The 20,860-nt window shown below is 45.1% G+C and overlaps 1 protein-coding gene across 1 annotated transcript in view; it reads left to right on the top strand.

The window, feature by feature from the left end:
- Nucleotides 1-13,471, top strand: part of LIMD1 (LIM domain containing 1) — an 88,200-nt gene extending 74,729 nt beyond the window's left edge. Inside the window, exons 4-8 of the mRNA XM_009239120.4 lie at nucleotides 612-674; nucleotides 5,006-5,136; nucleotides 5,766-5,817; nucleotides 6,656-6,724; nucleotides 9,157-13,471. Of these exons, the coding sequence (XP_009237395.1) occupies nucleotides 612-674; nucleotides 5,006-5,136; nucleotides 5,766-5,817; nucleotides 6,656-6,724; nucleotides 9,157-9,294 (453 nt within the window). The 3' untranslated portion in view covers nucleotides 9,295-13,471. The remainder of the gene's footprint in view (nucleotides 1-611; nucleotides 675-5,005; nucleotides 5,137-5,765; nucleotides 5,818-6,655; nucleotides 6,725-9,156) is intronic.
- Nucleotides 13,472-20,860: the final 7,389 nt, after the last annotated feature.

Raw genomic sequence — 20,860 nt, 5'->3', positions numbered from 1 at the left:
GCTTTTTAACCAGAACCAGAGTTGAATTTGATTCCCGTCCTTACCCTTTGTTGGCTGTGTGACCTTGAAAAGTTCACTTAACCTCTCTGAGCTGCCCTCTGCTTCTATTTGAGGATTCCGGGTAATAATGTAGACCTTGCAGAATTGTCATAAGCATTAGAGTGGTGGTTTCAGAATCCCCTGAAAGGCTTGTGAAAACACAGATTGCCAGAACCCACCCCCTGAGTTTCCAAATCAGTAGGTCTGGAGTGGAGCCCAAGGATTTGCATTTTTTACAAGCTTTCAAGTGATGCCAGGGAACTGCTCTTTGAGAACCACTGAGATGGGATTAAAGCATCTCTATATACAGTCCCTTACATAGAGCCTGGCATGCTGTGGGTGCCCAGACACAGTCATTGTTAGAGTGAGTGGTACTAGTATTTGTGATGGCTTTTGTGGCAGAGAATGTTCTATGACTCAGCCCACAGCTGTGTTGTACTTGGGGATGACAGAATTCTGCACAGAGTGACACATCTTTCTGAGAAATTCCTTATAATCCTCTTGGCTGGTGGGGAAGTGGCTGATTCATCTTACCAGTCTGGGTTTAACTTTCTTTTCTTTTTCTTCTGCAGTACTCTGGTTTCCAGCAGTCGGCTGACAGGTGTTTTCTTTGTGGACATCTGATCATGGACATGGTGAGTAGGTCAGCCAAAGAAGAGAACAGCATCTCATGTGGAGGAGGAGGTGTTCAGAGAAAAAAGAAATTAATAATTGAGGACAGTGTTTCTTATCTTGATTTGTGGTTACGGCTGGGCGCAGTGGCTCATGCCTGTAATTCTAGCACTTTGGGAGGCCGAGGCGGGCGGATCACGAGGTCAGGAGTTTGAGACTAGCCTGGCCAATATGGTGAAACCTCGTCTCTACTAAAAATACAAAAATTTTCCGGGCGTGGTGGTGCACGCCTGTGGTCCCAGCTACTTGAGAGGCCAAGGCAGGAGAATTGTTTGAACCCTGGAGGTGGAGGTTGCAGTGAGCCGAGATCACGCCACTGCACTCCAGCCTGGGCGACAGAGTGAGACTCCACCTTAAAAAAAAAAAAAAAAAAGTCCCTGTAAAGTGCAGCTTGCTTGTTCTAATAGAACCCACATTGTTGGCTTTTATTGGAATTAACATCTTTAACCATCTAGAGCACACGATGTCATGTTTCCGATAACGCTTTCTCCTCCTCTGGGCTGTTTGAATCATACTGGCCTCCCTCTGGCTTCTCTGTGATCCTTGTGGCATCCCAGGTGAGATGCTAAATACAGTCTGTTTTTACTGCAGAAATCTCAGCTACCTTGGAGTCAAATGCAGAAAGCCAGAGGAACAAAGTTGTTTTTCTCCCTGTGTTATGCCCAGCTCACACCATTACGAAGATGAGTTTTTAGGGCCTGTCATTTAGTTCTGAGACAGCAGAGCAAGGACCAGGTTTTATACATTCCATTATTTGCTCAGTCACTGGCTCTCTGAGGTTATTTTGGGCTTCAGGTCTTCAGTGGGGACAATTTTTCCCTAGAGGGTTAGGTTATGAGGTTAATGAATACAACATCAAATTGTTCACCATTGGAAACTAGCCTTTAAGAAGTTCTTTAATATACTGATCAGAGAAAATGATTATATAACATACTTTTGGTTGGAAAGAGTTAAGTCCCTCTCTAAGCTGACTCATTAATTTCATTCTAGAGAAGATAATTTCTAATCATTAGTATTTTTAATTTTACCGTTTTATTGAGAAATAACTCATAGAGTAAAAGATACTAATCTTAAGTGTACATCTGAACGAGTTTTCACATGTGCATATACCCCTGTAACCACCACCCAGATCACGATGTAGAACACTTCCCAAACTCCAGAAAGTTCCTTCTTGTCTCTTCCCACTCAAGACCCCACTCCCACAAAGGCAACCATTATTCCAACTTCTATTGCCAGAAATTCATTTTGCTGGTTTTGGAACTTCATATAAATAGAAACATATAGTATAGACTCTTTCAGGTCTTATTACATATGTTTTTGAGCTTCATCCATGCTGTTACCTATATTGGTAGTTCATTGATTTGTATTGCTAAGTGGAATTCCATTGTATGGATATAGCACAATTTATTTCTTCATCTCATGTTGATGGGGATTTGGTGGTTTCTAGTTTTTTGCTATTTATGCATGAAGCTGCTGTGAACACTCTTGTACATGTCTTTGATGGACATAAACACTCATTTCTACTGGTTATACGCTAATATTTATAAAACATCAGTGACCCAGAGCCCTCCCTATTCATGATGAATATCTGCTATCTCCCAGGCTTTGATAGACCTCAGCAGAGGTCTTAGCCCTGTTAGAGCCATGTCCTCATTAGTAGCCAAGACCTCCCTGGGAAACGTGGCCCTTCCCCCATGCTCGCAGTAGAAGGTAGGCAGAAGCTACATATGCTTACCTCTCCTTCCCAGGTAACTTCTAGACTCTGTAGGGCTCTATTTCTTTAGCAGAATTTGCCTTTGTTTTTAGTGTCCTTCTGACAAACCTACTGCATATGAAGTCAACATGGTCCAAATTTATGAGTATGATTATACCCTATTCTTAGTTCTAGTAATCCTAAGACTTCTTTGGATAACCTCAGGGTATGTCATTTATCTATTGCTGCATGACAAACCACCCTAAAACTTTGTAGTTTAAAACAACAGTGATTTCTTATTTATCATCAAGCTTCTTGCTGTGGGTCAGGATTTAGGTCAGGGTTCAGCAGGCAAATTCTTCTGCTCTTTGTGGCATTGGCTGGGGTCTCCTACTTAACTTTATTCAGCTGGTAGCACTGTTGAACTGGAACATCCAAGATGACCTCTCACCCTCCAGGCCCCTCTCCCTGTAGCCTCTAATCATTCAGTAGTCTAGTTCAGACTTCCTTACAGCAAGAGGTAGGAAGTGGAAGTTACCAGTCTTCTTAAGCCTTTGACTCAGAAATCTCAGAACATTGTTTCTTCTGCTTTCTGTTAATTAAAGAAAGTCACAAAGCCAGTTCTGATTCAAGGGGAGGGGGAAATAGTCTCCATCTCTTGATGTGAGATCTCTACCATATGGGATAGATAGTATGAAGTTGAACCTGCAGTCTTTCAGGTCTTCTCTAGGACTTGAAAACTTTTAGTGAATGTCTAGACAGAACCCCAGCTGTCTAACTCTTTGTGTAAATTGTCTCTCTGTATACCCTTTTGTTAATAGAGGGGTACATTCTGGGCTTGCAGGTTAGAACCAGGCATAGTCTTACATAAAAAAAGTATTACAGCTAGTCACAATGCAGCAAAATGGCATCTTTTTCCAATCTTACTTTAGGCACAATGTGGATTAAATTAATTTAAGGATCTCTTTCTGCCAAGGCAGCATTCAACTTGGGGAAAATACATTCCAAGGTCCAAATTGCCAAATGGGTTTTGGAAGCCCAGCCAGTTGTTCTTCCTGTTTTGCCTTACTGCAGATTGAGAGGGCCCTCAAACATTAGTGAAACCCAAGAGGGAATGAGGAAGCTTGAAAGCTGAGCATTCAGAGGAAAGCTGGAATAGCACAACGCCCTCCTCTTGCCTTCTTGGCTGGAGCTTGTGCAGTGTGGAGTTATCTGCCTGAGGCTTCCAGGGGAAGGAGCTGGAACACAGCATATCTTTACCCCTGGGTCTCACAGTGTACTGACAAGGCTTCCCCAAATCCAAAATCCCCTTTCTTCAGCCTGTTTGAAGGCTTTCTGTGTGGGCTCCCACTGCTGGATGCTGATGACCGTTCTGTACATTCTTTGCAGATGCATGTTTTGGTGTGACCTTGCTCATGTTGATTCTGTAGTTCAGTTGTTTTTGCTAAGTTTCATAACACAGCTAATTGCAGAAATGAATCTTCTATTAAGTCAGTGAAGATGCTTTCAACTGCAAATTATAGAAAAAATCCAGACTCAATTCAAGTTAAACCAATGATCCTCTAACTTTAATATATATCAGAATCACCCTATTAAAATACCAACTGCTGGGCCTTACCCCCAGAGTTTCTGATTCAAGAAATCTGGGGTGGGGTCCAAGAATGTGCATTATTAACAAGTTTGCAGGTGATGCTAATGCTGAAGGTCTGGGGGCCACACATCGAGGACCACTGACTTCATAGGAATGATATTTTATCTCACCTAAAAAGAGCTTGGAGGTACACGGTTCCATGATGAGTTAATTCAGTTACTTACGGACCTCACCAAGGATGTTCTTTCCATCTCTTCTCTTTCCTGCTCTCCATGTCTTGGGTCTGTCCTGGTTTCAGGTTGGCTCTGGCAGTTGCAGGTATCCCATCCAGATCCAGATTAAATGACACTGAGAGGAAGAAGTTTGTGGGGCTTTCCCTCTATTGCGTTTAAAAACAACAACAGAGAAACTTTACTTATTACACTTGGATTTGAGGTCATTGGGTTGAGTCAGAACTTCTAGATTATCATGCTCCAGAGTCAAAGCTGCATAGAAGGGGCACCTAAGAGGCAGAAGTGAAGGGGTTCCTTTTGAGCTCTGCCATTTCCACATGGAATTTCTTTTCATTTTTCCGAGTACTTGCTGCTTCCCAAATCTGGGAAAGATGGATCCTTCTGTGGCCCTGCTTTGCATTGTTTCCCGCTTCTTCATGGTGGATTTTGGCCCTGGGATTGGCCCATCCCTTCCTTACCATCTCTTTCTATTAAAGAACTATGCAAGAGTTTCCTGTTCTGGGTGAGGGTTGGAAAGGAGCCCTCTTTCCCTCCCAGCTCAGAGACCCTGTGAGAGGCTGCAGGAAAAGGATTCCTGTGTGGTCTCTTCTGTGTATTCATCGAAACAGATTTGCCTTTCCCACCCCATCACCTCTTGCTCTTCTCCTAGGTGAAACTCGGGGGTAAGTGTACTCCGTGTGTGACTGCTCATGTAATCCTTGGACTGATGTGTTTCTCTCCCCTTCCACCATCTCATCCTTCCCTATAATCCCCACTGAGTCTTGGTCTCTCCTCCAGATCCTGCAAGCCCTGGGGAAGTCCTACCACCCCGGCTGTTTCCGCTGTGTCATCTGTAATGAGTGTTTGGATGGGGTGCCCTTCACCGTGGACTCAGAGAACAAGATCTACTGTGTCCGAGATTACCACAAGTAAGAAGGGATGGGAGCAGACAGGACCCATTCGTGTAGGCCAAGCTGATCGCAGCAGAGTGAGCGGTGGAAACCGACAGAACTGTGTTTGCCAGCTGCCCTTAGATCACAGTCCAGCAAAGGCTTAATGGTTTTGAGGGGTACAGCAGAGACCTTGGGAGGTTGGTTGATGCCAGTGTTGACAGGAGTGGGTTAAAGAATCATGTTTAGTGAAAAAATAAAAAAAGAGCACAAAAAACTAATAATCATATTTGTTGCTAGGCCTTGGGAGGAATCCACCAAGCCCTGTGGCTTCAGTGTTACCTAACTTCACAAGGCCCCTATGCAGTGCTGGTTCCTACCACTCTTGGTTTGCCTGGGCCTGTGCTAGGCACCATGAGAGGTGTAAACAAATGGGTTAGTGCTGTCCCCAGAAGAGTGAGAGGCAGCCAGTGTCCTCACTGCAGCTGGGGAGCAAATACTAAGGCATATTCCACAAAGTGAGCCAGGTTCCAGTCATTCTATGAGGGAGGAGAGCAAGGCACAGGAGGCGGCATGGAGGAAGGCTCTGTGTGGATTCCAAGTGCAAGTCTGACTCTGGAATTTGCTCCCAGAAGCAACATTTACTGCTGCTTTGTTTCTACCTGCAGGGTGCTGGCCCCCAAGTGTGCAGCCTGTGGGCTTCCCATCCTTCCACCTGAGGTAAGATGCCCTTCCAGACATGCTCCCAGGGGCTTCTAAGACATGAATATCTCCCTGGGCTCATTTACAAGATCCATGTCCTGTCCTTACAGCTTTTAAGGTATCCTTTTAAAAATCTCAACTCTGGCCTGGTGCAGTGGCTCACACCTGTAATCCCACCACTTTAGGAGGCCCAGGCAGGAAAATTGCTTGAGGCTACAATTTAAGAACAGCCTGGGCAACATAGCAAGACCTCATCTCTACAAAAAATTGTTAAAAATTAGTCAAGCGTGGTGGCGTGTGCCTGTAGTCCTAGCTGCTTGGGCCCAAGAGTTTGAGGCTGCAGTGAGCTATGATGGTGCTACTGCATTCCAGCGGGTGACAGAGCAAGACCTTGTCTCCAAAAAAAAAAAAAAAAAGAAAAAAACCCACTTCACCTTTGAGATAAGTTGTGTCCTCACCCTTCCTTGTTGCCTGGCTTCCCCAGCCCAGTACCCTTCTTGTGCTGATTTGTCCCCATAACCAGGGACAAACTCCCTTACTTGATACTAAAGCAGATGAGCAGAAAGGTTGTCTTTTCTTCATTTTTAAAATAAGTGTCCATGTAGGTCTTTCTTTCAGTGTTAACTCTGACATTCTAGAAGGAAGGACTCCTAAGGACTCCTGTCCCTCCCACTTCCCCTCTCATCAGCTTAAATGTATTCTTCTTCCAACAAGTACTCCTGATTTACCTTCTCCTCCCAAGGCCACCTACTTGTTACCCCCAAAGCCCTCTTCCCTCCCCAACCCACGGTACATCAAGCCCGACAGCCCCCCTAACAGGTCTCTCCTATGTGTTCTTGCTTTTCTTTGGTCCCAGGGTTCAGATGAGACCATCCGTGTCGTGTCCATGGACAGAGACTACCACGTGGAGTGTTACCACTGTGAGGTAAGCCCCTCCCCACCCAGCCCCCAAAGCCCGTTGTAGACATCCAAGAGAAAAGCATCCTGCGTTGACTGGGGCAAGAGGCTGTCAACAAGATTCCGGCAAGGGTCAGTCCTCTAGAGCTTCTGTAGGAAATGGAATGAAGGCTGGTTCTTGGGGGAGGTAGGAGAAGATGGAAATGCTCAAGGTATAAAGGTCTTTCTTCCGCATATTCAGAACTATCAAGTCCTGCAACTATTGGAGCTGCTCTCCCTGAAGCTGCAGAGCTAGGAGGGTCGTGGAGAGCATGGGTTTCAGGTCCTATCTGGGGGCCACATTGTCGGGCAGGTGTGCGATTTGGGGAAGGGACTCCCTTCCCTCCAGCTTGCAGGCTGTTCTATCTGCCTGAAGCTCCTTTCTCAGCCGAGCCCTGGAAATCATGAACCCCCTCCTGGAAACAGGCATGTCAGCTGGTGGTGTGAAGGCGGGTGGGGTCCGCCTTCCCCTTCCTGCCCTGTGTCCCAACCCAGGATGAAGGAGCACTAGTACCTGATGACTGTCAGGAAAGCTAGGGGTCGCCCCTCACCAGCCCTTGTGAAGGGTGACCATGGAATTTCAGCCACAATTAAGTGAATTCACCCATGGAAGGAGATTAGATTCATTTGGTGACCTTGTGGGTAGAGAATGGGGGTGTCCCTCATATAGACTTGTCCCACTGCCAATACTGAAGAAATGGGTGGGAATCATTGCTGCTGGGACCCCAGGTGCCCCAGGTCACTGCAGGAGAAAAGGTGAGGACATTTGCTCAACAGGCCTTTCCACATTTTCTAGACCAGTGCTCTCCAAAAGAAATATAAGGGGCCAGGCGCGATAGCTCATGCCTGTAATCTCAGCACTTTGGGGGGAGGCCAAGGCCGGCAGACCACTTGAGGTCAGGAGTTCGAGACCAGCCTGGCCAACATGGCAAAAACCCATCTCTACCAAAAATAAAAAATTAGTGGGCGTGGTGACACACGCCTGTAGTCCCAGCTACTCGGGAAGCTGAGATAGGAGAATTGCTTGAACCTGGGAGGTGGAGGTTGCAGTGACCTGAGATCATGCTACTGCACTCCAACCTGGGCGACAGAGCAAGACTCCGTCTCGAAAAGAAAGAAGTATGAGAGCCACAAATTAAAGTCATGTATCATTTTAAGTTTTCTGGTAGCCACAATTAAAAAGTTAAAAGAAACAGGTGAGATTAATTATTTTATTCAGTTCAAAATATCCAGCCAGGCATGGGCCCATGCCTGTAATCTTAGCACTTTGGAAGGCCGAGGCAGGGCGATCACTTGAGCCCAGGAGTTTGAGAACAGCATGGGCAATACAGTGAGACCCTGTCTCTACTCAAAATACAAAAATTAGCCAGACATGCTGTGCTTATAGTCTCAGCTACTTAGGAAGCTAGGATCACGTTACTGCACTCTACTCTGGGTGACAGAGCAAGACCCTGTCTTAAAAAAATAAAAAATCTCGCTGGGCGTGGTGGCTCACGCCTGTAATCCCAGCACTTTGGGAGGGCAGATCACTTGAGGTCAGGAGTTCAAGACCAGCCTGGCCAACATGGTAAAACCCTGTCTCTACTAAAAATACAAAAATTAGTCAGATGCGGTGGTGCGTGCATAATCCCAGCCACTCGGGAGGCTGAGACAGGAGAATTGCTTGAACCAGGGAGGCGGATGTTGCAGTGAGTTGAGATCGCACCGCTGCACTCCAGCCTAGGAAACAGAGGGAGACTGTCTCAAAAAAGAAAAAAAAATCTGAATGTTATCTTTTGAACATGTAATCAATATGAAAAAGTTACCCATGAGATTTTTTTTTTGTAACTCCACAATTTATTTTATTTCTTCTAAAAAAAAAGGGGGATATGTGTGAAGATTTGTTACATAGGTATATGTTGTACGTGTGCCATGGTGGTTTGCTGCACCTATTGTCCCATCCTCTAAGTTCCCTCCCCTCACCCCCACCTCCCAACAGGCCCTGGTGTGTGTTGTTCCCCTCCCTGTGTCCATGTGTTCTCATTGTTCAACTCCCACTTATGAGTGAGAACATGCGGTGTTTAGTTTTCTGTTCCTGTGTTTGCTGAGAATGATGGCTTCCAGCTTCATCCATGTCCCTGCAAAGGACATGATCTCATTCCTTTATCCCATGAGATATTTTTACATCCTCTTTTTGTCCTAAGTCTTCGGAATCTGCATTTACACTGACAGCACATTTTAAGTGGTTCACAGCAAGTGCTGTGTGGCTGTGTCTCCTGTGTTGGACAGGCCTCCACGGGGCAGGAGCTGTTTCTGCACTGGCATTTCCTGCCTATACAGAAACACACAGCACCCTCTGCTGATTTTGGGGACTGTGGCCTTCAGGTCAGTCTTGCAGTCTGTTTTGTTTTGCTTCCCCTGGACATGTCTGCCTCCCCCCAGGACTGTGGTCTGGAGCTCAATGATGAAGATGGCCATCGCTGTTATCCGCTGGAGGACCACCTGTTCTGTCACTCCTGCCACGTGAAGAGGCTGGAGAAGAGACCCTCATCTACAGCCCTTCACCAGCACCACTTCTAGCCAGAGCCACTTGCAGACATCATGGCAGGGGATGAGGGGCCGGGGTTGCTGCTGCTGCTTCCGGTGGCCCCTGGGGTGGAAGTGGGGTAGGGGAAGAAGAGGGGCAGGAGGGAGAGTTCCTGTGAGCATGTGGGGGGTGCCTTTCCTTTAACCAGGGAGGTGAACACTACCTGCCTGCTGCGTGTATTTTCCAAGTGCTTTTCTCTGTTGCCACATTTTCCTCAGGTTACTCAGGAAAATGCTCCAGCATGTGCGAGCACATGACCTGAGGTTGCATCATAGCAACAAAGGAATCCTCCTGTCCCCTCTGGGAACATTTCATGCTTCAGAGGGAGAGGTTTTTATTGAGCTTGTTTCACAATATCCCCTTGAAGGGACAGCTCAGCTGCCAATACATTCAACCCTTTCTCTTCCTTCAGGAAAATACCTATACCCAAATGCTCCCTCCCCCCATATATATCATGGCATGATTTAAGGCTTCTTTTCACCCGAAAGCTTCAGTTCTTCTGCAGAATGGCTGCAAATTTAATTGCATTAAGGCTAGAAGGAAGCTCTAATGTGTGCTTTGTATCCTGAGACGAATTTGCTTAGAAAACCAGAGTCAAGATTTGAAATAAGTGAGGCAGGGTTTCCTCCTTAGACACTGACAGCATTCTCTGTGCCCCTTCAAATCCTTACTCTCCTAAAGGCAGCTGACGCCGCGACAGAAATTTGCCCTATGTGAGTAAAACATACTTTGGGAGAAGAACTTGGTGCAGGCACCAGGATTTTTTTTTGCCCACATGTTTGCGCTGTTTTTCTCTGGAGTTCTCAAGAGTTGGTGACTTGGAAGGCCGCTTCTGCAAGGCAAGTCTCAGGAACCCATGCAGGTACATCGCTTGCACCTGTTTTTAGCTTATTTAATGATGGGCTTTTGGGAAGAACTGCCCGCATACTGAGAGACAGCTTCTTATAAACAAGGAGAGTTTTTTGTGTGCGAGGTCTCTAAGCCAGCGTGGGAGGGAGCGCCTCAGGATAAGTTATTATATTCATTTCGTTGGTTTCTCTCCTGCCCAATTCTTGGCACAGGCATTATGTTTGAAGAAACCAGTATAAGGTACACTGCTTTTGTCTGTTTAATTTTTTTAGTTGTTTCCCTTCACTTTCAGTCTTCCACACACAAAAAATACCTCACAGATAGAGCTTCACCAAATCACAGATTCAGGAGGAATTTGGCTTTCACACTGGACTCAGATACCTTCTTCAGTGTGTTGGAAACCACTGGCTTCACACAGGCCCAACTCCAGCTGGTCAGGGCAGAGTGATCGTAACTAAAGGTCAGCAGGGAACAGATTCGATTCAGTGCTTTTGCCTTATGCATTTCGGCATCCTAGCTCCCCAGGGTGGCAGGAGCTGAGGGAGGGCCACACACTGGCAAGATTTCAAGACCACTCTGCACTGAAGAGGTAAAATTTGCACTGCAAGTCACATCCCTGAGGCCGGAGGTCAGTACCCCTTGGTATCTCGATTAGAAGAAGCTGCAAAAGAAAGGCAGCCCATTTTACCATTGCCAGCCAGGCCGGGGACACAGGAGCCAGTGTGTGCACTCTGCCTCCTTACCTTGCACCCGGAGCAAGAGGACTGGGTGCTGGGCTGCAGAAGGTGGTAAGTGGAGCCCCTAGCACGTGTGAACTCAGGCTTTTCATTGGGCCCAGCTCCACTTCTAGGCCATGTTTTGACTCATTTGGTAACCATTGCCTGTAAGAAGCACAGAATTGGTGCCATGGATTATCTTTTTCATGTTGATGAAATTCATTCTGTTGGAATCCTTTGGCCAGATGTCACTTCAGCCAGGGTGTGCATCATCATTGGTTCTTTTTCACAGGCTGAGCCCCCTGAAAACCCATGAACGCTGGGGCTGGGGAAGTGAACCCTGAGGTGGGGACCCTCTTTTCCCATCAAATCATCCAGCTCAGTGTGGGGCATGGCAGGGGGGTAAATGAAGCCAGCCAATGTGTTAACCTGTCTCTGTCAACCTAAGAATGTTGGCCTTACTGACACACCTTTGCTCCATGTTCAAGACCAGAAGTAGCTGGGATTTGTTTGTAAATTGGGTAATTAGTTTAAAAATCTGTGATTACATTTTTAAAGTGGCCTAGATTGCGGTGATTCAGATAGGTTTGCAAATATACCATTTTATATTGTTGAGAAAGAACAAAAAGGGAATTTCCAGATGTCCTAGAAATCCTAGCAACAGATTTCTCTGGTTGTCAGTTTCCCTGGAGAAGGCGCCAGATAGGAATCTCCAATCAGTTGTTTTTCTCTCCGCTTCAGGCCTTTGCACAAAAGCCATGAAGAGATGTTCACCTACCTGGTATTTTAAATGTTCTGTAAATTATTAGCCAAATAGAACTGTAATGGGGTTGTATTTATGGGCGCCTAGAAAGAAAATACAAGGACTTGGTAGGCCAAGAAGAAAAGGTTTTAAAATTTAGAATGAATAGCCCTTCTGGGTTTTCTTTTTGACAATTCTTGGACTTTAGGTAAAACAAGGAGGATTGTGGCTGGATTTCAGATCCCAAAGCCAGCCTCCATCTTAGGCCTTTGCCTCCTTGTGCCTTTTAGGTTTTCTTACCCACCGTCTCCTGTTTTGTCTTTTTTTTCTTTTCTCCTACCCCTATCTTGGGACATTCAGAAACTGCCTGGGTGGTTTGAGAAGAGACAACCCAGTTTGATCTGCAATGTAAGGATCCACTCGTAATCTCTCTCTCACTGATGTTATTCCCCCATCTGCCGTCTTGGTTCATCTCACCACAGAAGGGCATTTAGTCCTAACTAGCCATCGGCTGCGTATGGCAGCAGGATAGCACTTCTCACTTCTCTGTGGTTAGTGCTCGAGTGAAAACCTCTTTCAGCTGAGTCCTCCGAGGTTCTGCTGTTGAGTCCTGGGTGGCTGATGGAATGATTGAGGAGGTCTGGTCACCCTCAAGCGCCGTTATCGCCTTGTTTCCGTGGGCTTGTGTCACACAAAATGAAGAACAGAAATGTTAGGACTTAAGAGAATGTTTGGAATTCACACCTCTTTGCAGTCCTTTCAAGGCTGCTGCTCTGTGCTGTGTCCCATGCATGTGAAAGTAGAGCTGTGATGGCTGCTGGGACCCTTGCAAAGATCATGTGTGAGAATTGATCACAAGACCACAAATTATTACTGCTTGATGCACTTGTTAAAACTCTATCTGCCAGGAAACCAATTTTTCTTTTCCTTTCTTTTTTTTTTTTTTTTTTTTTTTTTGAGACAGGGCCTCACTCTGTTGCCCAGGCTGGAGTGCAATGGCACGATCTCAGCTCACTGCAGCCTCCACCTACTGGGCTCAAGTGATCCTCCCACCTCAGCCTCCCGAGTAGCCGGGACCACAGGCGTGTATGACTGACTACGCCTGGCTAATTTTTGTATTTTTTATAGAGACGAGTTTCACCATGTTGCCCAGGATGGTCTGGAACTCCTGGGCTCAAATGATCTGCACACTTCCACCTCCCAAAGTGTTGGGATTATGGCCATTAGCCACTGTACCTGGCACAATTTTTTTTTTGTACCCTCCTTTATGCCAAGAATCAGTCCTAATTTCTTTACTATGTGAAGTAACTTTTAAAGGTAACAGAAAAGGCCAGGCACAGTGGCTCATGCCTGTAATCCCAGCACTTTGAGAGGCTGAGGCAGGTGGATCACTTAAGGTCAGGAGTTAGAGACCAGCCTGACCAACATGGTGAAACACTGTCTCTACTAAAAATACAAAATTAGCTGGGTTTGGTGGCGTACGCCTGTAATCCCAGCTACCTGAGAGGTTGAGGCAGGAGAATTGCTTGAACCTGGGAGGCAGAGGTTGCAGTGAGCCGAGATGGTGCCATTGCACTCCGACCAGGGCAACAGAACGAAACTCTGTCTCAAAAAAAAAAAAAAAAAAAAAAAAAACAGAGAAAAGAGTGAAATAAATTAGCTATCTTTTATTCTGAGCCCAAACTTGACAGATGTGGGAAATCTCCATATAGTGTATGAAAATTTCATTGTACAGGGAAATTATTTTCCTCTGTGTCTTTACTATAAAGTGATTCAGAATTTTACTGTTACTATAAAATTATGCAAAGTATTGTGACAAAACTGCATCAATTTGTTGACTATTAAAGTGCTCCTTGAACATTATATTTCCTGGGTCTTTTCTGTGTGTGGAGTCAGCAAACAGTGTTTTTTGCTACCTGGACTTTGTCTTCTTTTACAGCTCTGGATTCTTAAAAGTACCACATAGGTATCAAGCCTGTGAAGGGTATGAGATTTTACCCTACTTGCAGGCTAATAAAGTGAGCACACCACATGGGTTCATGGATCCTGGCAGAAGTTATGAGACTCATAGGTCAGAGACAAAGGACAGTTTATTATAGCAATAGCAGTGGCCAGATTATCAGCATTTGCACTGGTTCCCTGAGCTCCAGGCCCCATGAAGAGGGCCAGGTGAGACCTGCACACGCAGTGGGCTGCATTACAAGAGGAACCCCCATGCTTAGGGAACCCTGGTTTTTGATAATGGGCAGTAAGCCTGCCTGACTTTTGCTCCAGAGACAGACAGTATCTCTGTCATCCAAGACTGTTCACTAGATAAACATCCTTGAAAATATAAGTCTGGAACCTGGCAATTGGTGCCTATTCTTACCAGATGTATAAAAATGTGAGAGGCCTTGGAGAATCATATCCCAAGAATCGGCAGTTTCTTTTACTGGACCTTTAAGATTGAGACTTGTAAGGTCCTGATGCAGTGACTTGTAAGGTCACTTTGTCTCTTTTGTGAATGTTAACTGTTTTTTCTCTTCTGAGGTTATGACCAAAGAATTCTCAAGGCGAGTGATCCTTCAGGCTTGAGACAGCCACATGCAGGAAGACAGGACTTGTAGAGTGATGGGGCCAAGTGTGTGGTTAGAATCCCTGGGGTGGGGAAAGAGTTTGTTCTAGACTCCAGTTGAGTCCTTGTGGCTACCAGGTCTGACGTGCCAAGGACACGGGAAAGCTGGGAGTGAGGATACTGATAGTCATAGCACCTTACACCAGAGTAAAAGTTTTTTTTTTTCTTTTTAAGTGATGAGAATGGCTAGTCTGATTTTGCCAACATGGGCTGCTATTTGCTTAAGACCTTGATGGTATAAGGAGTGAAGATGCAATCAGGGTAAAAGGTGGTCTGGGGTTGTGGTGTGCTGGCAAACCAGCCCTCTGGGGCAAAAAATTAAAAAGCCCTGATATGGAGTGTTTGCTGATACCTAGGATGTAAATATTCCCGCCATGGCCACTTTCCAGCTACCAGCAAGGCATCCTGGCACCAGGGATTGGGAGGAGATGGCATAGTCCTAAGAGTCAGCCTCGGGCATTGGGCCATGTGGGACTGGGCAGTGGGGTATCTGGTCTGGTTCTAAGTGCTGTGATGAAGCAGTAGCAGCTGTAATAGCTGACATTTCCCATGTGCTCACCACATAGCAGATGTTATTCCAAGGACTGTATGTTCTTTATCATCCCTCATTTGATAGACAAGACAACTGAGACACAAAAGGGTGAAATAAACGTAAGTACTCCATCCCAGGCCATCTCATCCAGAGGGCGCTGTCTTGACCACTCTACTGCTCTGGTTGATGGGAGGCAGTAACTTGTCCATCAGTATACTTCTTCATCAAAGCTACATAGTCAAAAAGCCACAGGAGGCTGTGAGGAGAAGCTCACTGCTGCTCTGTTGAAGTCTGTATTGGTTTCCTATGGCCACTCTAACAAATTACCACAACCTCAGTGGCTTAAAACAACACAAATATATCATTCTGTCATCCTGGACACGAGCCAAAGTTAAGGTTGTCAGCAGAAGCGAATTGCTTCCAGAGGTGCTATAGGGGACTGCCCATTCCTTGCCCCTTTTCCGCTTCTAGAGGCTGCCCATTTTCCTTGGCTTGTGGCTGCATCATTCTGGCTGCTTCTATTATCACACCTCCTCTCTGACCCTCCCTGCCTCCTTGTAAGGATGCTTGTGATTATGCCCATCCAGATAATCCAGAATAATCTCCCATTTTGCGATTCTTAACATCTGCAAAGCCCCTTTTACCTTGCAGAATAAGATATTTACCTTGCAGAATAAGATATTTACCTTAAGATATTTACCTTGCAGAATAAGATATTTACCTGAAGATATTTACCTTGCAGAATAAGATATTTACCTTGCAGAATAAGATATTTACGTTGCAGAATAAGATATTCACAGGTTCTGGTGAGGAGGACAGGGACATCTTTGAAGGGGAGGGAAGCAGGAGATAGGGTCTGGAGGCATGGAATTGGCCTCCTAATGCCAATTCAGGCTGACTTCCTAGAACTAAGTTAAAAGGAAAACCCCAACTTTCCATGCTCAAGTAACAAAAGGACCAGAGGCTACTCCCTTCGCAACCTCCCCACACCCGGCCCCTTTTCTGCATGGCGGGTGAAAAATTGAAAGTACCTCTAATTGATCCCCTCCCACAACCAATCAGACTGGTCTTGGGCCAAGCCTTCATTTGCATAGGAGTATAACTTTGTAACTTCAGCCTCTGATTGGTCGCTTTACACAACCAGTCAGATGTTTGTATAGGGTGGTGTAACTTTGTAACTTTCTTCAGCCTCTGATTGGTCCCCTCCCACAACCAATCAGACTGATCATGGACCTCTGCTTCATTTACATAGGGTGTACACCAAGTAACCAATGGGAAACCTCTAGAGGGTGTTTAAACCCCAGAAAATTCTGTAACCGGGCTCTTGAGCTGCTTGGGCTGCTCCCACCCTGTGGAGTGTACTTTTGTTTTTCAATAAATCTCTTTCGTTGCTTCATTCTTTCCTTGCTTTGTGCGTTTTGTCCATTTCTTTATCAAGATGCCAAGAACCTGGACACCCTCCACCGGTAACAGGAAGAGCATTAGTCAGCCTACCACAGACTCCAACGAACGTTTTTTGAGAGGAAATGAAAGAATATTCCTAGGTTATTGGGTGCCTTTTCTTCAAGAATCCCTGAAAGTGGGGTTTGCATTTTTCCCTGGATTGAAAACAGAAATGCTTCCTACACAAACATGATTGAGACCTTGTACTCTAGGTGTAAAAAAACAGAGTAGGTCATACCCTGTGGGTTATGGTCAGAGAGATCTGGTTAGAAGTTCCCAGGTAGGCAACAGCCCTAGATGTGTGACACTTCTAGGAGAATCCCTGGCTATGTGGATACGTCCAGGTGTGTAAGGCAGCCTCAGGGACTGCCACCACTTGGTCACATACATGTCCCTCCAACTAATCCTAGCTCTCAAGGACAGGCGGTTCTGGGCCCTGTGTTGTCCATGAGACTTGGTCCACAGCAAGCCTGTGACGGAGTGAAAGTGAGGGGACACCCAATTTGAAAACTCGGCAGGAAGCCAGACTCCATGACATACAAAATGGATCAAAGTGAATTGGCTCCGTTGTTTGGGGAAATACCTGAGGTTTGTTGTTTCGTGCCAAGAAGATTAACGACACGGACACACGTGGGTGGGTTAAGGAGCGGAAAGTTTAACAGGCAGAAAAAAGAGAACAGCTCCCCCATGCAGAGGGAGGAGGACTCCGAATGGATCTCCCCATTCCTGGCGGGAAGCAGTCTGATATACAGAGGAGAGGTTTGAAGAGGTGGTATTTGATTTACATAGAGCCCAAGGGATTGATTTGACCAGGTGTGCCATTTACATAGCCCTCCAAGAAAGTGGCCATTCCACCTTGATCTTTTATTATGCAGATAGTGTTTTTTACTTGGCCAGAGCCTTGACACCTGCACACATGGCAACAAACAGAAGGGAGGAGAAATCTTCCATATTGGATGCACCTGGCTTCCAGGTGCAGCTGCCGGCATTTATCTGTGCAAGCTTCTAGCTTGCTTATTTATGCTTGCAGCTTGACTTTTCAGGCTGCTTTCTGTTGGGAAAAAAAAAAATGGTTTTGGAGGCTGCTTTTTATTAAAAGAAAAGCCTTACCAAGGACTCCTGTACCCTCACTATCTGCCTAAATTTTTTTAACTACTATATTAAAAGGTCTATAAGTGGGAGCTGGCCCTAAAAGTAGGTTGTAGAGATTATTTGGATGTGCCAACAAGCTTCATCTGCAGCTTGGACTGTCTCCATTGGAAGGCCTCTGGCAGATTTTGTAAAAAGTTATATTTATATAACAATTTTACTATAGGAAAAACTTGGCTAAAGATATGAATTTATATTACCCATCATTGGCTGGTTCCTCATCCTGAACATTGGTTTCCTTGGAATCTGATTTTGGCTTGTTTGGCCTTTAAAAACCCCGGAAGAATGGGTGTTTCTGCCAGATTATTTTCTGGTTTTCAGTCTCACTGAATATCACAAAGGCCTTGGTTTATGGTTCCCAACTGGTGAAGAAACGTCAAACTTTGCCTCTCTTAGTTCCTTCTAAATGACAATGGGTGGCGGCTGCTCATATGGAAGCATTTCTTTTCCCCCTAAAGCCTATGAGACAGGCTGCAACTTAAACCCCTATTTTATTAAAGGAGAGGAAATGTCCAAGAGCCCAGAGATAGTGGGTAAAAGCATCATCTGGACTAGAAATGGGGTCTTCTTGTTGCTAATTAGTAGGGGTGAGGGGTAAGTGGCAGATGTGACTGCCATCCATGCCCAGACAGGGAATTGTCCTTGAACCTACTCATGCGGTGTCTGCTGGGGTACAGTGAGTCCACAGGGCAGGATGGCCTTGGGGTCAAGAGCCCAGACTCACGTTCTATCTGAGGCTTCATAACTCAATTGCTCAATGATCTTAAGCCAATTTAGTTCCCTCATCTGTAAAAATGGGGATTACAACTGAATTTACCTCATGGGATTGTGTAATGCCCAACATTGTTTTTACTAACCCTGTTTTTAGAATCTCCCTTTTCCTTTAATCACCTAGCCTTGTTTCCACCTGAATTGACTCTCCCTTAGCTAAGAGAGCCAGACAGACTCCATCTTGGCTCTTTCACTGGCAGCCCCTTCCTCAAGGACTTAACTTGTGCAAGCTGACTCCCAGCACATCCAAGAATGCAATTAACTGATAAGATACTGTGGCAAGCTATATCCGCAATTCCCAGGAATTCGTCTCATTGATAACGCCCAAAGCCCCGGGTCTATCACCTTGTAATAGTCTTAAAGCCCCTGCACCTGGAACTGTTTACTTTCCTGTAACCATTTATCCTTTTAACTTTTTGCCTACTTTATTTCTGTAAAATTGTTTTAACTAGACCCTCCCCTCCCCTTTCTAAACCAAAGTATAAAAGAAAATCTAGCCCCTTCTTCGAGGCCAAGAAAATTTTGAGCGTTAGCTGTCTCTCGGTCGCCAGCTAATAAAGGACTCTTAATTCGTCTCAAAGTGTGGCGTTTTTCTAACTCGCTCGGGTACAACAATTGTTGTAAGGAATGATTGAATTCATCCAAGTAAGGGAATTAGAGCAGTTCCTGGCCTGAAGTAATTGCTTAATAAAGTGTGTCAGGTTTTAAGATTAACTGATCTTTACATCGTGATAAATGGCAACAAAATAAATGACAAATGGATTAAAGTACATGGTAAAAACAACAAGAACAAAACATTAAAAAATCATATAATAGAAGAAACCAAATATTAGTAAGTTTGAATATATAAAAGTGAAAATTACTACAAGTTCAAATATATATATCTTTTTTTTGAGACAGAGTCTCACTCTGTCACCCAGGCTGGAGTGCAGTGACGTGATCTCAGCCAACTGCAGCCTCCACCTCCCAGGTTCAAGCAATTCTCCTGCCTCAGCCTCCTGAGTGGCTGGGACTACAGGCACGCACCACCATGCCTGGCTAATTTTTGTATTTTTAAGTAGAAAGAGGGTTTTACCATGTTGGCCAGGCAGGTCTCGAACTCCTGACCTCAAGAGATCCACCTGCCTTGGCCTCCCAAAGCACTGGGATTACAGGCATGAGCCACCGTGCCCAGCCGTTAAAAAAATTTTGAAAAGGTAAATCATAAGCTGGAAAAAAGATTGCAATGTATTTAAGAGTTAATACCCTTAATATATTAAAAAATCAAATTTGTAAGAAAAAATTCAATATATCAAGAGAAAATATATAAAGAAGTACATGTAAAAGGAAGTTCCATATTCCAATTATGAAAATTGCAAATCACGATTAAATTTATAATATCCAGTGTTGGTTAGCATGCATGAAAACAGAGAAACAGGTGCTGTTGATGGAAGTGTGTTTTGGTTTAATTTTTTGGAGGGCAGTTAGAAAGTAACAAAAGTCTTAAAAATGTCCATAAAATGGACCTTACAGATGTCCACCTGGTCGTTCCACCTCTAGAAATTTGTAAGACAATTCGGCCGGGCACGGTGGCTCACGTCTAACCCCAGAATTTTGGGAGGCCGAGGTGGGCAGATCACGAGATCAGGAGATCAAGACCATCCTTGCTAACACGATGAAACCCTGTCTCTACTAAAAAATACAAAAAATTAGTTGGGCGTGGTGGCACACGCCTGTAGTCCCAGCTACTTGGGAGGCTGAGGCAGGAGAATTGCTTGAACCCAGGAGGCAGAGATTGCAGTAAGCCGAGACCATGCCCCTGCACTTCAGCCTGGGTGACAGAGCGAGACTCCGTCTCGAAATAATAATAATAATAATTCAACACAGGGTCTCATTCTGTTGCTCAGGCTGGAGTGCAGTGGCATGGTAACAGCTCACTGCAGCCTCAACCTCCTGGGCTGAGGTGATCCTCCCACCTCAGCCTCCTGAGTAGCTAGGACTATAGGTGCACGACGCCACACCTGGCTAATTAAAATTTATTTATTTATTTAGTAAATAGAGACGAGGTCTTGCTATGTTGCCCAGGCTGGTCTCAAACTCCTAAGCAGCATCATTTTTTCTAGGTGTTAAACTGGCAACAACCCAAATTCCCAGCATAAGGATTATGCTTAAAATATCTAGCTCTCTGATGAAATATCTTCAAAGAATATTTAATGACCTTAAATCTCAGACAAAAAGGTAAGGAGACAAAATGAGGAACCCATTTCCGTACAACCCCAATTTGGAAAAACACATGTGCAAGTGTACCCATTTTAAAAAATATAGAAGAAAAAAAGGCTTTAAGGAAAAAAAAGTAATAGTAATGATTTAGGGTGGGAATCGCGTTAATATTCCCAATAATTTTATATATTTTAAAAATCTATAATTTTATCAGGGGAAAGCGTTATGTTGCGGAAATTAATTGATCGATTGAGTGATTGGTTAATGGACAGTGTCCGATGACTCATATAATCCCCCGGTTCGAGTCCCCTTTAGGCCGCAGACGTTTCGCGCCTTCTCGGATGTTCAAGTCGCACATCCGTACAATGAGGGGTAATATACTAGATTACCTGAGGTCTTCTTACTGTAAAAACACCGGTGTCTTAAGGTTTCCCAGTGGAATTTGGGGGCCGGTTTGACTTCGGAGCTGGAGCTCGCAAAGGCCGGGGCTGCTGCAGATTCTGACGCTTTGTGGACCCCCACTACCGCGCGCAGCCGCACTGCA

The sequence above is a fragment of the Pongo abelii genome, chromosome 2 (genome assembly GCF_028885655.2).
Source record: "Pongo abelii isolate AG06213 chromosome 2, NHGRI_mPonAbe1-v2.0_pri, whole genome shotgun sequence".
Lineage (NCBI taxonomy): Eukaryota > Metazoa > Chordata > Mammalia > Primates > Hominidae > Pongo > Pongo abelii.
This window is presented reverse-complemented; position numbering and strand designations above follow the sequence as displayed.